At 38.7% G+C, this 27,826-nt stretch overlaps 1 protein-coding gene across 10 annotated transcripts in view; it reads left to right on the top strand.

The window, feature by feature from the left end:
* Positions 1–27,826, top strand: part of LOC137311025 (solute carrier family 45 member 4-like) — a 108,142-nt gene that overhangs the window by 66,549 nt on the left and 13,767 nt on the right. For 9 of the 10 annotated variants that reach the window (XM_067978476.1, XM_067978471.1, XM_067978472.1 and 6 more), the window contains 2 exons: positions 8,430–8,618; positions 25,545–25,724. In XM_067978476.1, the coding sequence (XP_067834577.1) occupies positions 8,430–8,618; positions 25,545–25,724 (369 nt within the window). The remainder of the gene's footprint in view (positions 1–8,429; positions 8,619–25,544; positions 25,725–27,826) is intronic. The other variant, XM_067978486.1, reaches the window with a different exon arrangement.

The following is a 27,826-nucleotide window of genomic DNA, read 5'->3' as shown; positions in this document are numbered from 1 at the left end:
GTAATATGTTTGACTGACTTGCTGGTTACCTTTTTAGCTAGTTATTAACAAGTAAAGCACCACACCAGTTCATAGGTCAAGGTCACTTACGGCAGTGGTCAGTGACACTGAAGCAGAATGAAATCTCTAGCATAAAATCCCAACATGTTAGCAAATGATTTTATCTCAAGTTAGCAGGAAGATATTACAAATTGATTTTAGTGTGGGGAAAAGTGCTCAGGACTACAGATGAGCAGAGTTCTGTTTTCTACCCCACTCCTCCCCAAACCACTTTTTGGGTTGTCTCCATGTCTGTGCTCGAGGCCATATTAATGGCTGATATTGCCTAATGGTATAATTTCCTCTGTCAGGAAGTGATGTCTGGTTGGTCTGTTGAAAATCCAAATGTTGAGGTGGGTGTCACTTAACAGTGTAACTTATTACAATATCCATTTTTTAATCTGAGAAGTTTCGAATTAATTTACTCCATTCTCATGACCATTTGTCTTTATTCTTTTGTTAGGCGATTAACACGTTCCAGATGACTGCATAGATTCTGATAATTGGTATACTGGCTTGTTGCTGATGGATTATTAGTTTTCCCTTCTTGTGATGAAGTGGTTCACTACTGCAACATTTTCTTTAATGGATGTGATTTGAATTTCTAGCATTTAGCAACCATTCTCTTCGAACCCTGTAGTCCAACATGTAAATGTGCAGTAAGGCTGAGTCTGCAGGTATTGTTGTTCTCACTCTAACACTGATTCTGAAAAGCTGTGTAGCCATGATCGAGGATTGTCCAATGTGCAGTAGTGATTACACTAGAAGTGTAATCTTTCCAAAAGGACCAAATTTAAAATTGCATGACTTCAAATTCTGTACTTATAACCTACAATGCTATCCTGTTGTTTAATGTTTATTGCTGTTTTGAGAAACATTTGTCTAAATATATTCTTGAATTTACGTTTTACATGGGATTTACATTTTGCATGGTCTATTGGTTAAAACCCTTCAGTGAAATGGGTCTGCTGTTTCATTTTTTTGAATCTAGCTAACTGTACATGTTGGTAGCATGTCAATAATATTGACTAGCATTTTTTCCCCTTGGGATTTTATTCTTCATGAGTCATTTTTATTAAAAGACCATTTTCTACACAACACCCTGAGAATGGTGGGAAACTATAATTTTTAGTACATTTTCCCTCTGTCACCTTCCCACTCCTCCAGCATTAGTAATGTGCTTGCTTATGTTTTTACAGTTTCACTGATTTAACCAAAAGTTTCCTGAGCTTAGTATTTTTCATTTTGCAAATTGTTGACAGTGGGTTAGGGACAGTTTTGTATCTTTTATAGAACCCTTTAATTTAGGACCGGTTCTACATAGTTTTATTCTTCCTTCGGCTGTAAATTTTCACTTGGCCGAAACTTCCTGCAAAACAGCCCATTTAAGACGTCTAATTTCCAGAAGACTTGCAGTGGCCAGTGATTGTTTTGAGGCATTTTATCAAGTACCACAGATTGAAATCAGTGGACAGGACCTGCATGATGCCTTAGTGTTGTATGACTTAAGTGTGAAGCCTGTTCTAAGTTCTATGAAAGTGTAGGATGCAACCATTTTTTGCTGCAAGTCTCCTGCCAATAAGGATTTTGAATCTCAATTCCAGATTTAAAGATAAAGTTCTTACTCGAAGTACATGTCTGCATGTCAAACAAGGACTAAAACGTAGGCAGCATACTATAGCATTCAAAGAAAGACTAGCTGAGCAGCATTCTGTATTGCATGGTTAGGAAAAAGATAAAATGATCCTTGGGCTTCATGCACCATTTCTAGCGTTAGTCACAAGCCCACTCAGCCTTGGGGTTCAATAAGTAGTCCAATTTTCAGTATGTGACGAGAGTACAGAAGCCTTTAGGACTGTTGGAGTTACCCTGATTCAAATCTGGTTTTGATCCCAGTCATTATCAGCACTAATGCAGAACAAAAGAAAGAAGTCCCAAGTGCTAAACCCTACCATGCATGCCTTGCAAAGGGAATCTATCCAGGAAGCCAAGACTTTCAAAGAACTCCATCAGTTGTTTTGGTTGCAGAGAGCCTCTCGTAGCATGCGGCTAACTTTTTATTTACTAAATTACCTGTGGCTATCATCCCCCGCTGTGGCATTTATCTGGAGTCCCCAAGGACCATAATAAAAGCCAGAGGTACTCTGCATTGCCTGGAGTAATCAAGTTCCGTGGTATGTGCTGATTCATCCATGGCCAGGGAAACTTTTGTGAGCTGAAGATGGAGTATCCTTTGCAAGGGAGGGGGAGGAAAGGATTATGCACTTTCTGTTCTGTCATGCACAAGAAATTGGGGCCATGGTTCGTGACCAATTTAATGTGAATTTCCTTTACTATACAATGACTAGATTTCATTTTCAGTAGAAATTCTGGGGCTAGCAATATTCATTCACAGACTTGAAGTAGGGCAGACAATCCCATGGTCCTATCTCCTCCTTCCATAGCATATAAGCGCTAAAATAAAAACAAAAACACTTGGAAGGTCGACCAGAATCTAGACGAAAACAGATAAGTTAACGTTTTAAACAGTCTACACCTGAAACATTTGTCCAGATTTGCCTGCAACAGCGAGATCAGCGGCATACATAATAATTTGGCTGCCGATCTCAAGGTCGATAACTTCCTCCATAGTTTTCCTGCATTTCTAATTAGAATCGCTGCAGCGAGCAGGGCAGCGAATCAGAAACAACATGGCAGTTTTCTTCCAACGTTCAGATGAATACATTTGATCAGCTCACTAAGCTGGAAGTACTCAGTCCCTCTCAGCAGCCCCTCCTTCTCATAATTCAAACTCATATCTGAAGTGGAATCGGTCATGCCATCTAAAATAATGGCCACTGTTGTCCCTGGGAATCATCTTGATGTTCCTGGAAAATAGAATTGCCAGTAAGGAACTGGAGACCCTGACCAAGGTGTCATGTGTTTCTGTTTTTTTAAATGTAATTATTCCAGTTTTGAGAGATACGGAGAGTGAAGTTGTTAATATGATTTAACATCTTCAAATGGCAACATTCAGTTAGAAATCAGGCTCTAGGAGCTCAGGCCAACTGTTTAAAGGTAACTAACTGATCTCCGAGCTATGACTCACACCGTTATCCAGTTACCTAGGGCCCTCCAGTGCCATTATTTTTAAGTCTTAAGTGGCAGTAGTGTGAAAACTAGCATTAACCAAGAAAATCATGATTGTCATTGATTTTTAATTGGGCAGTGGTATAAGAACATAAGCAGCAGGAGCAGGCCATCCGACCCCTCGAGCCTGCTCCGCCATTCAACAAGATCGTGGCTGATCTTCTATCTCGACGCCATTTTCCTGCACCATCCCCATATCCCTTGATACCTTTTAATATCTAGAAATCTATCTATCTCTGTTTTGAATATACTCAATGACTCAGCCTCCACAGCCCTCTGGGGTAAAGAATTCCAAAGATTCACCACCCTCTGAAGAAATTTCTCCTCATCTCAGTCCTAAATGGCCTACCCTTTATTCTGAGACTGTGACCCTGGTTCTAGACTCTCCAGCCAGGGGAAACATCATCCTTGCATCTATCTTTTCGAGCCCGAAAAGAATTTTGTATGTTTCAATGAGATCCCCTCTCGTCGTTCTAAACTCTAGAGAATACAGGCCTAGTCTACTCAATCTCTCATACGACAATCCCGCCATCCTAGGAATCAGTCTGGTGAACCTTCGTTGCACTCCCTCTATGGCAAGTATATCCTTTCTTAGGTAAGGAGACCAAAATTGTACACTACTTCAGGTATGGTCTCACCAAGGCCCTATATAATTGCAGTAAGACATCTTTATTCCTGTACTCAAATCCTCTTGTAATAAAAGCCAACTTTACCATTTGCCTTCCTAATTGCTTGCTACACCTGCATTTTAGCATTCAGTGACTCATGTACAAGGACACCCAGGTCCCTTGGGAAATGTTGATGTTCAAATCTCTTACCATTTAAAAAAATACTGATTTCTGTTTTTCCTACCAATGTGGATAACTTCACATTTTCCACATTATATTCCATCTGCCATGTTTTTGCCCTCTCACTTAGCCAGTCTATATCCCTTTGAAGCCTCTTTGCATCCTTCTCACAACTCACATTCCCACAGTTTTGTCTCATCAGCAAACTTGGGAATATTACATTTGGTCCCCTCATCTAAATCATTGACAGATTGTGAATAGCTGGGGCCCAAGCACCGATCCCTGCGGGTACCCCACTGGTCACAGTCTGCCAACCTGAAAAAGACCAGTTTATTCCTGCTCTGTTTTGTCTGTTAACCAATTCTCAATCCATACCAGTATATTACCCCCAATTCCATGTGCTCTAACTTTGTTCACCAACCTCCTGTGTGGGACTTAATCAAAAGCCTTCTGAAAATCCAAATACACCACATCCACTGGTTTCCCCCTTACCTTTTCTACTAGTTACATCCTCAAAGAACTCGAATAGGTTTGTCAAACATGATTTCCCTTTCATAAATGCATGTTGACTCTGCCAAATCCTGTTATTTTCTAAGTGTCCTGTTATCACATCCTTTTATAATAGATTCTAGCATTTCCCTACTACTGATGTCAGGCTAACAGGTCTGTAGTTCCCTGTTTTCTTTCTCCCTCCTTTTCTTAAATAGTGAGGTTACATTTGCTACCCTCCAATCTGCAGGAACCATTCCAGAAATTATAGAATTTTGGAAGATGACAACTAATGCATCCACTATTTCTATAGCCATCTCTTTCAAAACCCTGGGATGTAGATCATCAGCTCCTTGGGATTTATTGACTTTCAGTCCCATTAATTTCTTTAATACTTTTTTTGCTAATACTAATTTCCTTCAGTTCCTCATTCTCACCAGAATTAAGTTCTCACTTTTTGGCAAGCGTAACAGTAGAGCAGTGCATAAGTTCCAGGAAAATATGGAGTGACACAACTAATGGCTTAAGTCAATTACTTGACAATTTCCTCTTTTACACCATTCAAGGGTCCCTACGCTGTAGACGTGCCATTCAAAGGTGCAAGTCCCTAGGATAATCTGGGCAGTTATCTCATCTGTTCCCTTCACAGATGCTGACTGATATGCTAAGTATTTCCAGTATTTTCTGTTCTTGTTTGATTTCCAGCATCTGTAGTTTTTTTTGCCAAGTGAAATTGTTTGAGAGAATTTGAATCGACTAGTTTAATGGTCTAAACAAAAAACTTAAGAGCCTGCCTTGAGGTCGTCTTTTCAGAAGAACTGATGCAAAACCAGTAGAAGGCCTCAAGTGAAACATGTTCTATGCCTTCACTTGAATATGTTGGGCATTCTCCATGTACAATTGGGTCATCAAAGAATGAACAGTTAGTTTAAGTAAACAAGTTCAGTGTAGTTAAATAATTCTTTCCTATAAATGCCCTATGCTTCTGCCACTTTGTATATCGCACTAGCAGGTGCATCCATATGTTTCCTGTTCAGATTACTAGCTGTATTCATGGCCAGTAGCACTGAACTATCCACCTGCCATTTATCTAGGGGGCAACAGGAAAAGCAACTTTTCTTGTGGCCAAAGGAAATTATGTCATTGTTCTGACCAAGCTGTGAGGGTGAATGGCCAGACTTTTGTAATGAGTAGGCTGTCACAGTTTGAGCTCAAGTCATTCTCTGTGAACTGGAGAAACACAATAAGTGTTTTCCTGCAGTGTGGAATTTATGCAGACATTATTGTTTTCAATCAGTGAATTGATGCTCAATATGGTCATTTATCCTGTGTATGTTGTTGTGAGAAAGGCTATTTCAACTAATCCCACTGCTTTCCTGTTGTAAAAGATTAGACTTTCCCTTTGATTCTGTTTGATCGCTTTGAATGTTCCATTTCCATCAAATTACTATGTACAATGACTTATGGAAAGACTTCCAAAAAATGTTTTTTGATAAACTGCTGGTAATATATAGAACACATTAAGGACTTTTATTTTCACATGTGTTCAGCTCAAGCTTCAAACAGAAATAAAAACCTAAAGCCCTAAAATTTTGTGTGGAATGAGGCAACCTCAAAGATATCATGAAAAAATGATCTTGCCCAACAACTCTTCTACAAGTATCCACTGTTTTCTACCATCCAGCTAGTTTCTTATCCATTCCCAAGATTTAACCTGAATCCACAACTTTGATCTTGCCTAGTAGCATATCATGTGGAACTATTCCGTATTGAGTTTTTCCACACCCCACTTCAGTTGTCACTTAAAGAAGTCAGCGATCAATTAGGCAGGATCTTCGCATTCTGAATCCATGTTGACTACTGTTAGTGGATGGTTATGCTACAAATAATCAATTCCATTCTTTTATACAAGAATAATTTTTGTGTAATTGCTGTCATCTATTTTCTCATACTTTCTGAATGTAAACAGGCTGTGATGTTTATAATTTAGATACCACTCCAGTGTCTTACTGATTACCTCATAATTGCCGATGCCTTTCCAATCTTCACCCAAGCATTCAGATAAATGTCATCTGTCGCTGGGGATTTTTGGTTTGAGCCCTTTTTAACCCCTCGACGTCCATCTCATTTTATATTGAAGCCATTACTTTTTGCCCACTTCATCTATGTTTGAGGAGATTGTTGCTCATCTTCTCTGGTGAATACTTGAAGGAAATAAGTCATTCAAAAAATTTACTACCTTGTTTCATCCTGTTTGTTTGCATCTTTTATGGTCCTACCCTCATTATTTCACTTAATTTGTTAATCCATTTAGGGTCATGCTTGTTCTGTCCTTGTAAAAGTTAAAACAATTTTAACAAAGAAGTCCATTTTCATATTTGGATCTATCCTGTGTTTAAACAAGACTCATTGGCCCATCATTTGAGTTATAACCTGACCTGGAGCCTTCATGGGTACTACAAAGGGAGGTATCATGAATTTAGTGATGCTCAGCCTTGATTAGGTGTAGAATTTATGTGGATTTGCATTTCTTGACCCCTGTGTGGTATAGAAAACTTTATTAGCTCTTTGGTCATGAGGGATGGGAATATAAGTATGTAATTAATTTCATATCTTAAGTGATAAATTTGTTTTCCTAAATCGCTGTTGAACAAGGAAGTATATCTGCATGAAAAAAGGGCTCATAGCAAGATGCAACTTAAATGATCAAATAGGGATATTCATAAATGAACACTCCTATCAAATTTTAATTCTCAAGAAAATAAGGAGAATTTTTTTAAAGCAAGGACAAAAGCAGGAGTAGTAAAATGGGCATTAGGAAAAAGGATCGTAGACAATTGCAGTAACGATGGCGAGGCTCTTTCGGTTATGTTGATGCAAAATGAGCAGAGGTTAGTAATTCAGGTCGGTAAATTGTAGGCCAACTTAAGTTAGGTGACTGCATTTTCCACATTAAATATCTGCCAGTGTAAGAAACACTAGGCATATGTATAGCATGCACAAGTACCCCTTAAAGGTAGCAGAACAAGAAAAAAGACCTAGGGAACTGGGGTTTTAGGTTGTATTTCTAGGACCATCACTTACAAGGGGGGGGGAAAGTCACTGATGAAACAGCTAAAGATGGTTAAGTCAAGGATGCATCTCCTGCAGTGATGTCCGAGGGCTGTGGTGATCACCATCTTCCTCTTGTGTCCAGAATCTCTCCAGCCATGGAGGCTGAATTGTGGGTTGTTGATGGGTTGCTTTTTGGGCTCACTGGTTGACATCTGTGGTAGATGAGGTAATATTTCAGGCATAGACACTTCATCAGAACTGCAAAAAATTTACAAAGAAACTGAATAATGGGAAGGGAAAGACACTCACTCACACACTCGTACCAGAGAAGAAGTAGAATGACCTGTAAAGTGCTTAAAGGAAAACAGGAGATGGTTAAATGGCTGCAGATACACGAGATGATGATGAGCAGAAGAATGATAAAAGAAATTCTACATTTAAGAGATGTCGAGTGTGTGAATAGCTGAGGCAGTGGGGGCAAAGGAAGATCTGAAATGAAAGCTGGCAAAGTGGAACAGAATCCAGCAGGCTGATGCCAAGAGTGCAGATTACCCTGCCAACACTGTCATTGTTCCGATAGAGGGCTTCCAACACAAGTTTCAATCCTTCTCCCTCATTTCCTCCCCCGCCCACCATCTGAAACAGACATATACATCTTGCATTGCCAGCATCTCCTGTCCTAAAGAAAGTGGGGGCTAAAGTTAAATTTTGTAGTTATTAAAGTCAATATTACGGCCAGACTTTTATCTTAACCTCACGCTTTCTTTACAACAGGAGATGCTCATTTGGAGCTCCAAACACATAACTTCAGTATGTGAATTATGTAATCTTGAATTATAATAAGGATATTGCTTGTAACTCCTATCTCTGAATAGTTTGCTTCTGCTTACAGAAGACATCTTTATCTGAAGATTCATTTTGTTCTTACAGGTCTTCCAGAACAATACTACAGTCTCACTTGGTTCCTTAGCCCAATCCTGGGATTGATCTTCACTCCTCTGATAGGTTCTGCTAGTGACCGCTGTACCTTGACCTGGGGCCGCCGGCGGCCTTTCATCTTGGCTCTTTGTGTTGGAGTTCTCTTTGGGGTTGCACTATTCTTAAATGGCTCCCTCATAGGTAAATATGGGACTTTTGCACTTATTTTAGTAGTTATTGTAAGTATTGTTTTGTATTCAGAGCATTGTAAATAATTCAGAAGTAAATTGGCTGAAAATTATAATTCCAAAAAATGTCTAAACATTGGTTAGAAGTCTCAGAAGAAGCATAACACTCACTTTACTCTTGAAACCTGTGTTTTGTTTGTTGCCTATATGAAGTTGAAAGAATATCTTCTGTGAATCCCGCAAGCAGCTGTATTTATGAATGCAATGTGGATTAATGGACAACAAATATTGAAGTGTAAAATCTGTCAGTTGTGCACTTGTTGAATATATTTTAGTAACAGAACAGAGAAGCTCTAGCCTTTCCAGGCACAGTCAGCAAATGGTTTTAAGATAATAGGAACTATAACCCACTGAAAAGCCTCTGGTTCCCATACGTACAATTCGATTCTATAATATCAAATTTAAATACTGTAGTCTGAGCTTTGCCGCCTTTAGACATCAGGTTTGGGAAACTAGGATGTGGTCCTTATCAGTAATCGCAACTACTTCAGGTAATGGTGGGTCTGTATGAAGTTTGAGACTGAGGACAGAAGTCTCTGGCGTGGGGGAAAAGGGAATTAATTGTATTGGTTAAAAATAGAAGATGAGTTGCCTCTTGGTGTAGAGACTCCAGGGGGGCATTTTGGCAAGGAAGTCTCTGTGGGTCTTAGGGTGGCAGTAATGAAAGAAGTAGCTTCTCAATTATTCTGAAAGCAAATTATTTCTCTATATTGGACCACTAGGCTTAAAATGCTACAAGTGCTTTTTCGAAAACAGTAATTTACTCTGCTACTAAAGGTCATAAAAAGACCTGTGTTTTGGAAGTCCAAGTTTCCCTTTTTAGAAAGACTTTGCAGCAAGGGACAAGTAGTTGAGAAGATCCAAATAAGGCTAAACAAAACTTTTATTAACCGTTTGGCATATCTTCCCATACCTGGATTATCTTTTTTTTAAAAAAGATATCGTGGTACCTTCCTCTGTGGTTGCTAAGGACCTAAGAAAAAATCGATTACGACAGATTTAAAAAGCAAACAAATAGCACTTGATCAATATTGTAATTGCTAAACTACAATGTAAAATTGTCAAATACAAACAGAACATTGGATGTACACAGCAGGTCAGTCAGCATCTGAAATTGTCACCAGTGTGAAATACACTTAATATTTTTTCCTTAAATGTTGAATTTTGTTTTCACTGTATAACTTGACTATGCTAGATATAGTGTGGAAGTCATGTTTACGCAGTGAGTTCCTCTGGAGAGCAACAGTGGTTTGTCAATATGCAAATTAAAACTTTTCCACAATAATAGATCCTTGCCTTGTGTGTAAAATTTCAAAGTAATGTAAAATTGTCATACAACCCTGTACCATAACATATTCATGGACTTACTAAGAATTGTTTAGACTAAATAGTGGTCAAAGCTTAATTTAGTAGTAAAATCCTAGTATTAGTAGAAAATGGGCTTTTCTGATCAGATATTTGACAGGAGCACCAAATTTGAAAAAATTTACAATAGAAAATGTACACCCAAAACAAACTAGTTGGTTTAGTGAGCAATGATGCTGACAATTTGAATAGTGTTAATCCAGTCTAGACTGAGGTGCTGATGCTATTGGTTAAGAATTTTAAGTGAAGTAAGCTTGATAATCCATGATTGAGAACCGACCTGAATTCAGGAATCTTATTGAGATTAGAGACAAACAAAACCCTTTTCTGTCCTTTTCCTCTCCCTTCCTCCACATGTGATGAAGGCACTATCTTTTCCCTTCAAGGACTTCTATACGTCTTGACTCGTTTCCCTATTTTGGGTCTCCGCTCACACCCATGGTACATCTTTCCATTTTTATGGGAGTTTTGTTTCACCTCAAATTGGAAATTAATCCAAAGATGTCCAAGATAGAAAAAACATAGTATTGCTGACTACTAGAAAACTAGGAGGGACAAACAGCTACAATCAAGAATAGTATAGAAAGAGCAGGGGAACATAAGAACATAAGAGATAGGAGCAGGGGTAGGCCATTTGGCCCTTCGAGCCTGCTCCGCCATTCAGTGAGATCACGGCTGATCTGACTCTGGCCTCAACTCCACTTTCCTGCCTGTTCCTTATATCCTTTGACTCCCTTGCTGAAAAAAGCAAGGTACAGAGTACAGTAGAAAACCTGGCAGTATACAGAGTGCAGGGGGAAATTGAAAAAGGATACAAGGAAGAGAAGATTAGTGGGTAACATAAAAGCGAACCCAAAAATCTTTTTTAAACATATAAAAAGTAATGGAATGGTGGGGCCACGTAGGGACAAAAAAGGAAATCTTGTGGAGGCAGAGGGCATGACCGAGGTACAGAATGAGTACTTTGTGTCTATCTTCACAAAAGAAGAGGATGAAGCTAATGTTGCAGTAGAGGAGGTGGAGTAGAGATATTGGATAGGATAAAAATATAGAAAGGAGGTGCTAAATAGGTTGGCATTACTCAGTTAACATCACCCAGTCCAGATGGGATGCATCCTAGATTGCTGAGGGAAACCAGGATGGCGATAGCAGAAGCGCTGACCACAATTTTTCAATCCTCCTTGGACATGGGAATGGTGCCAGAGGACTGGAGGATTGCAAATGTTACACCCCTATTCAAAAAAGGGGAGAGGGATAAGCTTGTTGCTAGAGGCCAGTCAGTGTAACTTTAGCAGTGGGAAAACTACTAGAGACCATTGCATTGTCAAGGACTAAATTAACTCACTTGGCGAAGGATGGGTTAATAAGGGAAAGCCAGCACTGATTTGTTGAAGGCAAATTGTGTCTGATGAACTTGATTGACTTCTTTTGAAGTCAGAGTGCTGATGAAGGTAGTGCAGTAGATGTTGTGTATGTATGCACTTTCAAAAGGCATTTGATAAAGTACCACATAATAGACTTATTCGGAAAACAGAAACACATGGGATTAAAGGGATGGTGGTAACTTGAGTATGTAATTGGCCAAGGGATAGGAGACAGAGAGTAATGGTGAACGTATGTTTTTCTGACTGAAGGGTATGCAGTGGGGTCCCCCAGGGGTCTGTATTGGGAATATTGCTTTCCTTATATATAAATGACCTAGACCTTGTAGGGAGTACAGTTTCTAACTATGCGGATGATGGAAAACTTGGAAACCTAGTAAATAGTGAGGAGGATAGTAGCAGACTTCAGGAGGACATAGACTGGTGAAATGGGCAGTTACATGGCAGATGCATTTCAATGCAGATAAGTGTGCAGTGATGCCCTTTGGGAAGAACAACATGGAGAGGAAGTATAATCTAAATGGTGCTATTTTGAGGGGGGTGCATATTCACAAATCTTTGAAGGTGGCAGGGCAAGTTAATAAGTGGTATGAGATATTTTGCTTTATAAATAGGGGCATTGAAAACAAAAACAAGGACGTCATGCTAAACCTATACAAATCATGGTTAGGCCTCAACTGGAGTATTGTGTACAAATCTGGGCATCACACTTTAGGAAGGATGTCTAGGCCTTACAGGGTACAGAGGAGGTTTAACAGGATGATACCAGGGGTGAGGGACTTCAGTTGTGTGACAAAATTGGAGAAGCTGGGATTGTTCTCGGCAGAGACAGTTAAGGGGCGACCTAATAGGGGTATTCAAAATTGAGGGGTTTTGATAGAGCAAGTAGGGAGAAACTGTTGGTCAGTAACCAGAGGTCATAGATTTAAAATAATTGGCATAAGAACTAGAGGGGAAATGAGGAATTTTTTTCACTAGGTTAAGATCTGGAAAGGGTGGTGGAAGCAGATTCCATAGGAACTTTCAAAGGGCAATTGGACATGTATTTGAAGAGGACAAATTTGCAGGGTTATAAGGAAAAAGCTGGGGTGTGGGACTAAATTGAACAGCTCTTTTAAAGAGCCGGCACAATGGACTGAATGGCCTCCTTCTGTACTGTAAGGTTCTGTGATTCTGCTCTGCCTTTTGAACTAGTCCAAATCAACTCCCGTAGCAACAAATGAAGCCACTTCTAGACTTAGAACATTAAATTCCTACAGAGAGGAAATGAGTTGAAGTATTTAAGGTATCAGCATAACATTGTAATGGATGCTCTTCCTAAATTGAGGATTAGATATTTGTCTCCGAGTGGAAACGTTTTACTTCCCTACAATTTTAAATAGTTTCATTTTAAAAAAATCACAAAATTGATGCATCAAGTTGGTAGTTTTCAGTTTGATTCATTCACACGCTTTGGGAATTCCATAAATCCAACCTTTCACATGAGAAAAATGGTAGGAAGCAATTCAGAGGAAATGTTTCCTGTTGTTTTCCTTTAATAAAAGAATTCCCAAGCAGTTGTCAGAGGGGTTTAGATCCACATCCTTTATTATTGGAACACTGCTCTTATCAGATTCAAATCTTTAAGCCACCTCCTGTTTTGGTCTTCAGAAGAAAAAAAACTAATTTTCCTTACGAATAAACACCCTTTCATATGTGCAAAAAATACTTTAACAGAACAAGCATTTTTCATGCAGCATTGGCACCAATGAGCTGAAGTATTTGTCTATTGCTCTTGCAATGGGTTAGAATTACTTTCCCTGTGGGTAAGAATCAGTCCCAATGTGACTGGCACTGAAATTCAGGTTTAATGGTGGATGACCTATCTACACATGAATGTAAATGTATGCTTCAAGTGTTATCTTGCTCTAAGGGTTCAGTGTTGCAAGCTTCATTAGGTGGGCTGAGCTAAACAGAAGGTGTTCCTCTTGCAGAATGTTAAAAGGATATTGAGGTATTGTAAAGATTTAAAAGGTAAAGGAAAAGTTGGGAACAAATTCTTAGATGGTTAGAATGTGGGATTTTCTGTTACTGACCACTTCTGATGGTCAATAAATTCTTTTAAAAGGGAATTGGATAATTGCTTGAAAATAAGGAATATTAAAGGGTAAGGAGCGTATAATTAGGTGGCTTGCGTTGAGTAAAATATGAACACACAGTAGATGGGTGGAATAGTCTGTTCCTGTGCTGTATTCTATAATTCTAGCACTTATAGAATAGATGTCTACTTCTAGTACTACAACGGCACAAGTTCAACTGCTGCCCAGTTCACCAGGAGAACACTGCATTTATGGACAAGTGAATTGGATTGTCCCATTCTTGTGGCTGAGTTTGGCATAGATATGAGCAGCTAGGTTGGAATGGGAAATCCTTACAAAGCCATTTTAAAAGATTTAATTAAATCTTAAAATTAATATCCACTGGATGACTGTCTTCATATACTTAATACTTCAAAGAATGAGACAAATATATGTTTATCGAGATAATGTCAAGGTGCCAGTATTGCTCTCAGTTGTGCCATCCCACAGAGTCTGATGCCAGAAGAAAAAGAATCACTAGTTACTACTTACTATACCTGTCTTAGAATCTACATGGGTCTTAAACATTGTGCTGAATTTGTTTTGCAGTATTTCTTATTGCAAGAGGCCCAATGTTTACAGCTGGCACAGAAAAAGGACTGCACTGTATCCAATCCCAAAGTCACACATTGTACAAACACATGAACATAAAATAGGATCGAACATTGGGCTCAATTTCACCCTGTGCACTACAAGTATGAATTGTAGGCTAATACTTGGGTATGCAAATATTTCCACTGTGCTGCAGATTTTGGAATACATGGGTCATTTGAATACTTTTGAGGGTAGACTAAAACAAAGACTTACTGTGTTTATAATAGCATCTTTCACATCCTCAAGATGTTCCAAAGCGATGGACAAATGAATTGCTTTTTGAAGTGCACATCGCACCTGTTTTGGCGCACAAATATGACAGCCAATTTGCAAGGTCCCACAGACAAGTGAATTAATCTACTTTGGTGTTGGTTGAGGATACTGGGAAAAAAAACTTTCTGCTCCTTTTTAAAAAGTGCCATGGGATCTTTTGTGACCACTTAAACATGCAGGCAGAGCCTTAGTTAATCTGAAAGACAGTACCTCTGACAATGCAGCACTCCCTCAGTACTGCAGTAAATTGTCAGATTATGTGCCCAGTCCTGAAGTAGGACTTGAATCCACAACCTCTGCCTCAGAGGTGACAGTTCCACCACTGAGCCAAGTTGACACTAGACCCACTTTCTTTTATGTGCAGAAGTATGAATGGCAGTATCCAAATATTATTTCTCCACTTTGTTCCCAGCTAAGTTTCTCTGCCTCCCCCACCCCTTTCTCAAGGAAATGTTTCTACTGATAAAGTCCCTAGCTGTGGTTTTGGAAGATACTGTAGCTATAAAATGTAAAATATTTTCTTTCAAAAGAAATGTTACTGTTCTGCTCGCCCCCACAGACATGTTGCTTTATCTTTTGACAGAAAAGAGGGTAAGCTATTACAAGAGGGGTGGGGAAAGAAACTGCTGAAGTAAGCTTGTGGATTGCGTGGCCCACAGTCAAATTTTCACACTCTAAGGTACACTCACATGGGTATATTAGGGTGTAAATGTTTTCCAGGTTTAATTGTTCGAAAAGGTTTTGTACTTTACAATGCCAACAAATCTATGGCTCAATACAGATACTATAAGCATAAAGAAAATACAGCTACCAAACATATTGCTGTAATTTTACTATTTAAAAATTGTTAAATATTTTACTTTTTAAAAAATATTTTAAATTACATGAGCCATGATATGTCTATTTCTTTTGAATTTCTTCCACCAATCCCTAAGACTGACGTGGTTTCAAGTTTAGTGCCGTTTCCTGATATTTAGTACAGTTTTTGACATTGCTTGTAAATAGAAGACTTGGATGAATAATGATTATGTATAGGTTTTCATGTAAAATGAGCAATTAGCACACGCTCTATTTAAATTTAAACTAGCCCCTATCCTCCTCCTACTTAGTAACCACAAAATTAGTATGTGAAGTTCACTAGAAGACTAGACAACTGTTATTAGAGAACATACATGCCAACCTAGAAAACTAGCAAAAGATGACACATCCCCCTATAAAAACTAACAACTCAAATTGCCTGAAATATAGGCCTGAAGACAGTTAGCTGAAAATGCAGCAGGACACAACATTCTCAGATTTAATTGCGCTCTTTTTGCAACAAGGAATAAAAACTGAAGTACACAAGATGGAATTAGAAGTTGCTGAAGGAGAATGGAAGTTACAGGTGTAGAATTAGTAGTGAAGCATAAGATTCACTTTCTAATAGTTGATTGACACTTGGTGCTTTTGTCAAGTTTTTGGAACTTATTGGAATTCTGCTCTTTGGACAAAGATTTATTCTAGAGGGGTTAGATACTTTTAAAAATGAAAATAAAGTAATTATAAGGACTTCAATACAACTTTACAGGTTTCACTAGTAAGCTAACCAAAGATATGTCAATTTCTGAACTGAAACCTTTTATAAGATGCAACTACAGTAATCCCCAATATGCAGTGCATTTTATATTTACAGGACAAAACTGGCTCATTATCTCCAAACATTGTTCTCACATCCAAAATGGACAGTAAGAGCTAGGCCTAGAAGGAAAGTACAGGATTTTAAAGTTTTTTTTAGGGGGGAGGATTGAGAAGATGGGTAGAAAAATAAAGTAAAAATAAATTTTAAAATCACAGTATGAGTTTAGGGAATTTCACCCAAATGAGCTAACTAATTTTTAAAAATTAAACCCAAAAATTCAATTTGTAATTGTAGTATGAGGAAGGTTCTCCCTCATTTGCATGCAAAGTAGTTTAGTCAAAGACCTAAAACATTCTAGTGTGGAAGAATCCTTGGCAGTTTTTTTTGGTTGCTAAATGAAATCTAATGCAGTAGAATTCTGTTCAATATACTAGGATAAACAAAACAGGAGCTTCAAACTAACCTTGAAAACTAATAGTGTTGATATAAGTTGACAACTAATTAATAATCAACTTGGTCTACTGTTAAATACCAGTGGAAGAAACTAGATTCTGTAAAATTGAGATGTCTGAGCAGCTTTTTTTTTATGTTAATGTCTGTTATCCTTCCAGGAAACACATTTTGGGATGAAATGCAAAATTACAATAGATTCAATTCTGGAAAATGTCGGTGTGTAATCAAAAATGTCTTTGGGAGGAACATGCCTCCAGATCTTCAGCTGCATTTCTGCAGCTTAAGCTATAAAAAATCTGCATCCAACTGCACTTTGTGTAACTTGCTTATTTTTGCACATGTCTTAGCTATAAAATGGCTCTTAAGATATCAGCTTTTGCTTGTTTTATAGGTTGACATATATGAAGGTATGTGTAACTTATGAGGACTTCTACCTTGTTACATCTTATGACCAGCAAGAGGATAATTTGTGAAATTTTGCCTTCACCTCAAAATTCAGTCTGAATAGTGCAATTACAAATAATGGCAATTGGGTATCGAATAGTCTTGAAAGAAAAGTCTACCCTTCATTCAAGTTGCTTTATTCAAAACCGATGATAATTCAATTGTTTAAGCACTAATTTCCCACTTTGCTATGTACCTTGTATTACTTAATTCAACTTATTGGATAAGTCACAATTTTAAGCAGAACAATGTACTTTGAAAAATCAGGAATAGACTATGGGGTAAAATCTTCTGTGTATTTACGCCCAGAGGTATGTGTAATTGGAGCGTAAAGCAAATACCCATTGTAAAAGATCAGGAAAACTCTGGTGCAAGTGTGTCTCTCAATTATGCGATGCCCAAATTTCCTCACCCTTTTATGCCTATCTATCAATCCCTGCCCCTCAACATATCCATTTATTATAACTCTGCTCGCAGGCTACAGAGTGTAGACGCTGAAATTTACACTGGTTTCTGTGCTGATCTTGCCGATTGTAATTCATGTGCAAATTTCCCGTGGAGCTCATTTGTCTACACAATGTAAAAATTGTGTAAAACGAGTGCAAATTCAGTGATATCATGCATGGCTGGAAAGAGGCTTTTATTAATGGTTGTTTTAGTCATATCCTAATAAAGTTGATCAAAACTATACACCTGTATGCTAACATGTTTTAAATAATCAAACTTGCTAATAAATTAAATGTTCACTATGTCCAGGAAGTACAAATGCAAATTTTTAGAAAAGCATATTTGAATAGAAGCTACAGCCACCTTTTATGATCGTGTTGCCAAATTGGACCAATATTTATTTTTTTGATACATACTTGCAAAATTTCTGCTACCCAATGCATCAATCTCTGTTTTAGCAAATCACATAATAACGAAGAAATAAGTGATTCTAACGCTACAGCTCTGCAGTAGTGCTTTAGTTATTTACAAAACATAAGTGGTAAAATAAAACTTCATGATCACTGTTCTTTAGAAATTACACGGGTGCACTATGGAGAATGATCTGGATCTTGCAATTTATCTATTCGGGTTGAATGTTCATTTAAATAAGCTGATGTGCACTGGAGGAGAACTTGTATTTGAGTCTCTAAGGCAGACACTGCAATTTCTATAAGTTAAAATTGTTTATTTAGAAGGAAATAAAAATGGTATTTTTGAACAAGGAAACATCAATAGTTATGTGTCCTTTTTAAAAAAAAATTGTAAATCTTCAGGCATGAGATGCCGCCATTATGTCGATATCAGGCACAGCAGGACCCAAAGTCACCTAAGATTTTGGAGATAAACCTGGACCAGCACATTACTGACTTGAATGCAGGAAACTCCCTTGAGCTGATCTTCCGCGTAGGTGCAAAGCTATGTAAATGAGTGGCAGATGGTTTTGGCACACGTGTCTCTGAAACAATCAAGGAAATTCGCATGTAGTGATGTTTCACCATACAACCGGTGTAAATCAGTTACATGTAAATTTCTTTTGTGGGGGGGGGGGAGCGCAACACTGTTCTTACATCGTAATTAAACCCAGGAAATTCCAGGCCTAGGATATATCTTGTTTGCTTTGTGAAATGACGATTCCACCCTAAATTGTTGATAGTATCAAGTATTATCACTTGTGCTCAGAATTGGAGCACAGGCACCAGTCCTCTGGGTGTCTCTTCGTTCCATTATTGTGATGTTTTTTAAAATAGCAGCTGATAGGTAATCTCTATATTTGACATTAGTTTTATTGTACTTCTGCTGAGTATCACATGACAGGAAAGACAAAAGCGATTGGCCTTTTTACAGCAGATGTGTCAGGACCCCAATATTCTATTTTTATTTTAAATTCCATAGAAATCAAATGGTTTAATTACTTTTACCTTTTTGTAACTTTTTTCCTTTCCCCTTCCCCCAAAGAAATGAGACCAAAAAGTTCAGCTTGTTGACATCACCTTAATGCCTCACTTGTATTATGCTAGTGCTGTCTGTAGATATCTTCATTTTTTTTCTCTTCTGTCTTTGTCATTTTGCCTCCCACCTGAACAAAAGCATTAAATTAATTCATTGAAACCTATAGACGACATGACAGGATTGTTCCCTCAGTGCTCCAAAATAATAGCCATTTTTAATTGTATTTCTTTTAAAGTTTTTCCTAATCTCTTTGGTTTAGTTGGGAGAATGTGGACATTTTCTCCCAATCAAAAAGTTGAAATTATTTTCAAAGGTTGTATGAAGGATGGATTAAATGTTACAGCCATAAAAATCTCACCTATAGTCGCTTGTATAACCAATAATCTTCTGTATTCTGCAGGTGAATAGTGCCTGTTGTCTTCATCTATCAACCATGCTCCCATGTTGTTCAACACTGAAATGCAGACACCTTCTGTAGTGGTACTTGGATTCTGTCTCCATGACATACCTCATATATCCCTTATTTTCCTGCCTAATGAAAGGGATAGGTCTAGAAATGGACACACAGTACACTGTAGCTAACCTGTACTATTGACTGTGAACAAGCCAGTTACCTGCCCCCTATTCTCCCAAGTAGCTGAACATTCAGCTTTGACGATGCTTGTTACAGGATTTCTTCAGATGTGACCTGTTCCCAAATACTTGATCTTAACACCAGGGGCTGGCCAGGTTCTAAACTGTGGGCAAAATGGCTTTCAACTATCTGGACTGAACTCTGTAGGATACGGGACTTTTGCAAATCATCATTACCTTAAATCATTGCTGTTTGAAAGCAGTCTTGTGCCTCTGGCTTCCTGCTTCTAGTGTATCTGTAGACTTGCTTCGGCTGCCCTTTACTCAGGTAGGATTGTAAACAATTTTACAACACCAAGTTAGGAGGGAAGGAGGAAGTCTCCGAAAGCTTGTGAATTTAAAATAAAATTGCTGGACTATAACTTGGTGTTGTAAAATTGTTTACAATAGTCAACCCCAGTCCATCACCGGCATCTCCACATCAGGTAGGATTGTCACTGAACAATTGGAAGACCTGCCAAAAATTACAAATACCAGAGCAATATTGAGATTGATTCCAATAGAGCACAACAGGGCAAATTATGTGATTCAACTGAATCAGAAAATGTACAGTCATGTCTTGGGAAAACCTTAAATGGGTTACTTAAGGGAGTAGCACACCTTAAGTTTGTTGTTTTGAGCAATCCTCATATTTTTCACTCAATATTTTTTTGAACTTCCAGCAGATGGATTTGCCTTCAGGTAGATCTATTTCAAGGGGATGTACCCTTAAAACACCCTACTAATTCCATTCTGTGTTTCAATCAGAGAAACCTTTTTGTATTTGCTATTTATGGCTTTTGTCACTACCTTTTCTTGTTTTGTGGCTTTTGCTGGACTTCTCGGAAGAACAGAATAGTTGTGTGGGAAAAGAGCCTGAGGATCTTATGACCTATTGAGTTGGAATTTGCGTGCCCTGTTAGACTTTTTCCTGCACCCTTCAGCTCAATTTTTTTTTCCACTGGAAGTGCGGTGAAAACAGGGCATCTGGGACCTTCATGAACGATGGGACCAACAGTATCTCCTTAACTAGAGGAAGGACCGGAGAAGGAATTGAATTAGTGGATGAATTCATTGAATCATAAAATGGTTACAGCACAGAAAGAGGCCATTCGGCCCATCGAGCCCACGCCAGCACTTTGTAAGACCAATCAAGTTAGTCCCATTCCTCTGCTTTTTTTTCCCTTCAAGTATTCAATTCCTTTTTGATCGAATCTGCCTCCACCACCCTTTCAGGCAGCGCATTCCAGATTGTAACTTCTCACTGCATAAAGTTTTTCCTCATGTCGCCTTTGGTTCTTTTGCCAATCACCTTAATTCTGTGTCCTTCCACCAATGGGAACAGTTTACTTTAGATAAACACGTCTAATAAATCACCTCTTAAACTTCTCTGCTCTAAGGAGAACAACCCCAGCTTCTCCAGTCTATCCACATAGCTCATGTCCCTCATCCCTGGTACTATTCTAGTAAATCTTTTCTGCACCCTGTCTAAGGCCTTCACATTCTTCCTAAAGTGCAGTGCCCGGAATTGGGCGCAATACTCCAATTGTGGCCGAACCAGTGTTTTATAAAGTTTCAACATTACTTCCTTGCTTTTGTACTCTGTCTCTATTTATAAAGCCCAGGATCCTGTATTTTTTTTTAAACTGCTTCCTCAACTTGTCCTGCCACCTTCAAAGATTTGTGCACATACCCCCAGGTGTCTCTGTTCCTGCACCCCCTTTAGAATTGTACCATTTAGTTTATATTGCCTCTTCTCATTCTCCCTGCCAAAATGCATCATTTTGCACTACTCTGTTAAATTTCATCTGCCATGTGTCTGCCCATTCCACTTCCTCTTGAAGTCTATCAACCTCAGTGTATACTACACTTTCAAGTTTTGTCATCTGCAAATTTTGAAATTATGCCCTTACACCCAGGTCCAAGTCATTAATATATATCAAAAAAACAGTGGTCCTAGTACCGACCCGTGGGGAAACGCCACTGTATACTTTTCTCCAGTCCAAAAAACAAGCGTTCACCACTATTGTTTCCTGTCACTTAGCCACTTTCGCATCCATGCTGCCACTGCCCTTTTATTCCATGGGCTTCAATTTTGCTGACAAGCCTATTATGTGGCACTTTATCAAATGTCTTTTGAAAGTCCATATACTCATCAACCCTCCTGCTCATCAAAAAACTCAAAACAAGTTAGTTAAACACGATTTGCCTTTAACAAATCCATGCTGGCTTTCCTTTATTAATCCACACTTGTCCAAGTGACTCTTAATTTTGTCCCAGATTATTGTTTCTAAAAGCTTCCCCACCACTGAGGTCAAACTGGGCTGTAGTTGCTGGGTTTATCCTTGCACCCTTTTTTTGAACAAGGGTGTAACGTTTGCAATTCTCCAGTCCTCTGGCACCACCCCTGTATCTAAGGATGTTTGGAAGATTATGGCCAGTACCTCTGCAATTTCCACCTTTAGTTCCCTCAGCAACCTAGGGTGCATCCCATCCAGACCGGGTAACTTATCCACTTTAAGTACAGCTAGCCTTTCTAGTACCTCCTCTTTATCAATTTTTAGCCCATCCAGTATCTCAACTACCTTTTTTTTTACTGTGACTTTGGCAACATCTTCCTTGGTAAAGATAGATGCAAAGTACTCACTTAGTACCTCAACCTTGCCCTCTGCCTCCATGCGTAGATCTCCTTTTTGGTCCCTAAGCAGCCCCACCCCTCCTCCTAACTACCCATTTACTATATACATGCCTATAGAAAATTTTTGGATTTCCTTTTTATGTTAGCCGCCAATCTATTTTCATACTCTCTTTGCCCCTCATTTCCTTTTTCACTTCTCCTCTGTAATTTCTGTATTCAGCTTGGTTCTCGCTCGTATTAACATCCCAATATCAGTCGTATGTCCCCTTCTTCTGCTTCATCTTACTCTCTTTCATCATCCAGGGAGCTCTGGCTTTGGTTGCCCTACCTTTCTCCCTCGTGGGAATGTACCTAGACTGTACCCAAACCATCTCTTTAAAGGCCGCTCATTGTTCAATTATAGTTTTGCCTGCCAATCTTTGATTCCAATTTACCCGGGCCAAATCTGGATGTCAAATGGATCTGGCCCGGGTAAATTGGAATCAAAGATTGGCAGGCAAAACTGTAATCAAACAATGGACGGCCTTTAAAGAGGAGATGGTTCGGGTACATTCCCACAAGGGGAAAAGTTAGGGCAACCAAAGCCAGAGCGCCTGTCCCTGTCAAATCAGATACAGAAAGAGGGCAAGAAAGATTGGATTCAGAAAGGAAAAGTAAGAAAAAAAAAATTTAAATTTGACACTTTTAAAATCTCCAACAATTCACTGCCTGATGGAATGAGACTCCATGCTGTTAATTGTTCACTTTCTGAGCCAGAGGTTGATTGGCAGTCATTAACAATTATCATGTCATTAATAGGTGCTATTAATTACTGGACTGTCTGTGCTGAGTTTAATGAGCAATTAATGTGCAAATCCAGCAACTGCTTGAAACTCATGAAGAGGTTAAGGGCGAGATGTTTTCGCGAAGCTAACAGCAGAACTGCGCAAATCATCCAGCAACTTGTGCGATTCGCAATTCACTGGGTATCTCCTTCCTTGCCACAAGTTGCTGGCCAATTTGCACATTAATAATGGCGAGCGTCGTTCACAACAGTTTTTTCAGCAAATTCCAGGACATTATTCCTGATGTCAAACATCTTAAAAGCACTTATATTTGTGGTTCTTCCTGTTGGCTGTCTGAGCTATGCTATGTTGATTTTTCCATTCAAATAGTAAAGAGAATACTACAAGGTGTGTAACTTTTGGGTTTCTCACTTTATACCAGTTATGGATTTGACACATTATTTGGGTTTTTAATCTTGCCTATATTCAAAGCAGCATGGATCAATTTTAAGTTCTATAAAATATATAAATGTTATTTTCTCCTTTTTTAATCAAGGGTTATCTTTCCCTTCTGTCTAAGCTTGATGCAACACTTCAGTATGAAATGGGTTATTGATCAACCTCATTCTTTATCATTTTTAATTTTTGACATGACTATCCATTCAGTCTAAAATGGAAAGTATTTCAACCCAAATTTTTTTTAATCCATAATGAAAATTTGCAAATTTAGAAAAGCTGGTTGGTGCAAAACAAATTCTACTTGGCATATGTACAGCAGAGAGAATTTGGGTGCTGTTGATGCAGACTTGCTCTGCCTCTCCAGTGTGAATGGGACTTTTGATCGGATGGGGAAAGTGAATCATCTTGCTTCCTAATGGCTTCTGCTTCTCAACCATTGGCAGAATCCTTTTGTTGTCTATGAACTTTTAAATATGTGGACGGTAAGCCTTTTCCAATTCAAATGTGGGCCTCAACTAATGGTGGAAGTAGTGACCAATATATGGGGTATAGCTTCATAACAAAATTCTAAACAAATGGTTTTGCTGCCTATCTAAATATTAAAAAAATACTCAAAAGGACAAAATGCTATGCTTGACACTTAATGGTGTATGTTGTGTTTGAAAGCATTTTGAAAGTTGAGCCATATTCTGTACAGTAAATAGAATGTTTCACCAGTGATTATTTTTACCTTAAAATGCAAAGATATGCAATGTTGGTATGTAGTCTGTTACAGGCCTAAACCTTCACCTCTACTGAAAGTCTTGACTCCTAAGCAAATTTGGTTTTTCTTCGCGACAGCATTTTAAGATAATGGAGCTTGGGATAGAAATATATCCACTTTGCAAACATTAGGAATAGGCCATACGGCCCCTCGAGCCTGCTCTGCCATTCAATAAAATCATGGCAGATCTTCTACCTCAACTCCACTTTCCTGCCCCATCCCCATATCCCTGATTCCCTTATTGTCCAAAAATCTATCTATCTCAGTCTTGAATATACTCAACAACTGAGCATCCATAGCCCTTTGGGATAGAGAATTCCAAAGATTCACAACCTCATCTCAATCCTGAATGGCTCACCCCTTATCTTGAGAAACCTCTAGTTCTAGGCTCTCTAGCCAGGGAAAACAGCCACTCAGCATCTAAGAATTTTACCCATTTCAATGAGATCACCTCTCATTGTTCTAAACTCCAGAGAATAAAGGCCCATTTTGCTCAACCTCTCATAGGACAACCCTCATCCCAGGAATCAATCTAGTGATCCTTCATTGCATCGCCTCTAAGGCAAGTATATCTTTCCTTAGGTAAGGAGACCAAAACTGTACACAGCACTCCAGGTGTGGTCTCACCAGAGCCCTATATAATTGCAGCAAGACCTCCTTACTCTTATACTTCAACCCCCTTGCAATAAAGGCTAACATACCATTTGCCTTCCTAATTGCTGGCTGTACCTGCATTTTAACTTTGTGATTCATGTACAAGGGCACCCAAAGCCCTCTGAACACCAACATTTTAGTTTTTTAAAAAAAATTCTGCTTTTCTATTCTTCCTACCAAAGTGGATAATTTCAGTTCCCCACATTATACTCCATCCGCCACCATTCACTTAACCTGTCTATATCCCTTTGCCAACTCTGTGTCCTCTTCACAGCTTACTTTCCCACATAGCTTTGTTTCGTCTGCAAACTTGGATACATTACAATCTGTCCCTTCATCAAGGATCATCCAAGCACTGATCCTTGTGGCACCCCACTAGTTACAACCTGCCAACCCAAAAATGATGCGTTTATTCTTGCTCTGTTTTCTGTCCATTAACCAATCCATACTAATAAATTGCCCCCAATTCCATGAGCCCTAATCTTGTATGGCACCTTTTGAAAATCCAAATATACTACATCCACTGGTTTTCTCCTTATCTACCCTGCAAGTTACACCCTCAAAAATATCTAAAAGATTTGTCAAATACGATTTCCCTTTCATAAAACCGTGTTGACTCTGCCTAATCATATTATGATTTTCTAAGTGCCCTGTTATTACGTCCTTAATAATAGATTCTAGCATTTTGTCTACTACTGATGTGAGGCTAACTGGCCTATAGTTCCCAACTCGGATGTTGTGTAGTAACTTTAGTACAAACATGTTTCTGGCAGTCCTGTTTATTTTTAGAAATTCTGTTTCTCAGGTCTAGCCATTGGAGACATCCCTGACCATCAGCCAATTGGTATAGTCCTGACTGTTTTAGGTGTAGTAATATTGGACTTTTGCGCAGATGCAACAGAGGGACCAATCCGAGCTTACTTGCTGGATGTGGCAGACACTGAAGAGCAAGATCTGGCACTCAATATCCATGCATTTTCTGCAGGTATGTAGTTTATAATCGGTTTTCATTCAGTTTACTTGTTTTTACTGTTTTAAATTTACCTCTAAAGTGAGGGGGAGAAGACCTTGATGAAACCATGAACTTTACATGATTATGATATGGATTATGTAATTGATCCGCACAGGTGCAAAAATGGTATGCATGCATAAGGTAATAAACCGCAACATAAGATAATAGTGTTTGATAGGGTAGACGTAGAGAAAATGTTTCCGCTTGTGGGGAAGTCCAAAACTAGAGGTCATAAATATAAAATAATCGCTAATAAATCAGATAGGGAATTCGAGAAACTCCTTTACCCAAAGAGTGGTAAGAATGTGGAACATGCTACCACAATGTGTAGTTGAGGCAAATAGCATAGATGCATTTAAGGGGAAGCTAGGTAATCACATGGGGGAGAAAAGAATAGAAGGGTATTCTGATAAGGGTTAGATGAAGTAGGGAGGGAGGAGGCTCCTGTGGAGCGTAGACAGCGACACAGACCTGTTGGGCCGAATGGCCTGTTTCTGTGCTGTAGTTTCGATGTAACTCGAATTCAGCGTGGCTACTCCAACTAGATTTTGCACAACTGGATGGGGGAGTGACAGGAGAAAAATGCATAGAACAAGGTAGGACAGTGGAAATTAATTATCCCTCAAGGTCCATGTGGGAGCATGTTATTTGAGATTGTTGTCCTAAATATTCAGCTAGCCAAAGCTTGCGTGGTGATTCTAAAGTGCTGGGGTAAATTATTTCACTTCTGTTTGGAAGTGAAGCCGCTCTCTGGTTGCATATGTTCTTCTGTCATGATTTTTGTTTAAACAAATAATCTTTTGCACTGTTGGGTGTGAGGTTTTAAATGCATGTTATTTGACTACATTTGGGCTTTTATTTGTTTTCTTCAACTTGTTTCCTAAACAAGGGCCTGTATTTGACCCTTTGAATTTAATTAAATTTGAAAAAAAATTCAATGCCTTGGTCACCAATCATTTGGGCATGTAAAATAGTACTTAGCCAGAAAGGTAGAGAACCCTGCATATATGTGCAAGCACATGTTTAATTGCGCACAATTAAACGTATCACCTTCTTCCTCCCCAACCCCATATATATTATCGCTCCATGTGACTGGGGAAAAGCAGTAGGAATACAAATTGAACAGTAGACTATAACTGGTGTACCAAAACTGCAGTGTACGGGCTACAGATAGGGGCCTTCAAGTGCTGATAATCCAACTGTTGATGCCCAGGCAACTCAGACCCATTTATGTTTATATTTCCTATTTGTTAGTTTATCCTGTTTGAATTTTGTGGGCCTTGGGGTTTGGCAATGGCTGTTCTTATCACTGTTGCTTCAAAGATTAAATTCTAAATAGATCGGCATCTTGAGATATATGAAAATAAATGGTTTCACTGTATGTAGGAATACGGCTTTATACTTTATATGTGGCCTCTGAGACTATGGTGTACACATCTATGTTGCCCACAAAGATTTTTTTTTAAAAAGCTTGTATTTTCTTAACTAGAGGATCCAACATAGAAGAGGGATGTGGGAGTATTGGTGGATAAAAGTTAATAAAATCAAGAGGCATAGAACATTTGTTCACCCCCCAGCTAGAGTATTGTCTACAATTTGGTCACCTTACTGCAGTTAAGAAATCCTGGCTTTGAAGCAGATGCTAAGAAGGGCAACTAAACTGACAGGAATTAGGCACCTGAACTACAAGGGGGAACTTGAGGTAGTTGGAGATGTTTACTGTGGAGGAAAGATGATTCACAGGAGACCTCATCAAAGTTTTCAAGAATCTAAAGGATATTGATACACTGACGCCTAATAAATTGTTTGACATAACCACAACATTGTTAATCCAGAGACACAGACTGCCTAAATGTATGGTTGCCTCAACTAATTCAGGAGAGAGCTGGCTGTTTTCTTGGAAGAATTAATTGAATATAAGAGTTTATGGTATTTTTTTGAACTTTTGGGGTGGATCACAATCTTTTCAGATTCTGTATGGTCCTAAAGTTCCTACTCCTCTTGTAGACAAGCCGTGAGTGATTTTAACTGTATCAGGAGACTGCCTGTAATTTTGAATAGAACTTGCATTTATT

Source organism: Heptranchias perlo, chromosome 3 (assembly GCF_035084215.1).
Source record: "Heptranchias perlo isolate sHepPer1 chromosome 3, sHepPer1.hap1, whole genome shotgun sequence".
In the NCBI taxonomy this organism is placed as follows: Eukaryota; Metazoa; Chordata; class Chondrichthyes; order Hexanchiformes; family Hexanchidae; genus Heptranchias; species Heptranchias perlo.
Note: the sequence above shows the minus strand (reverse complement) of the source record. Positions and strands in the feature narration are given on the sequence as shown.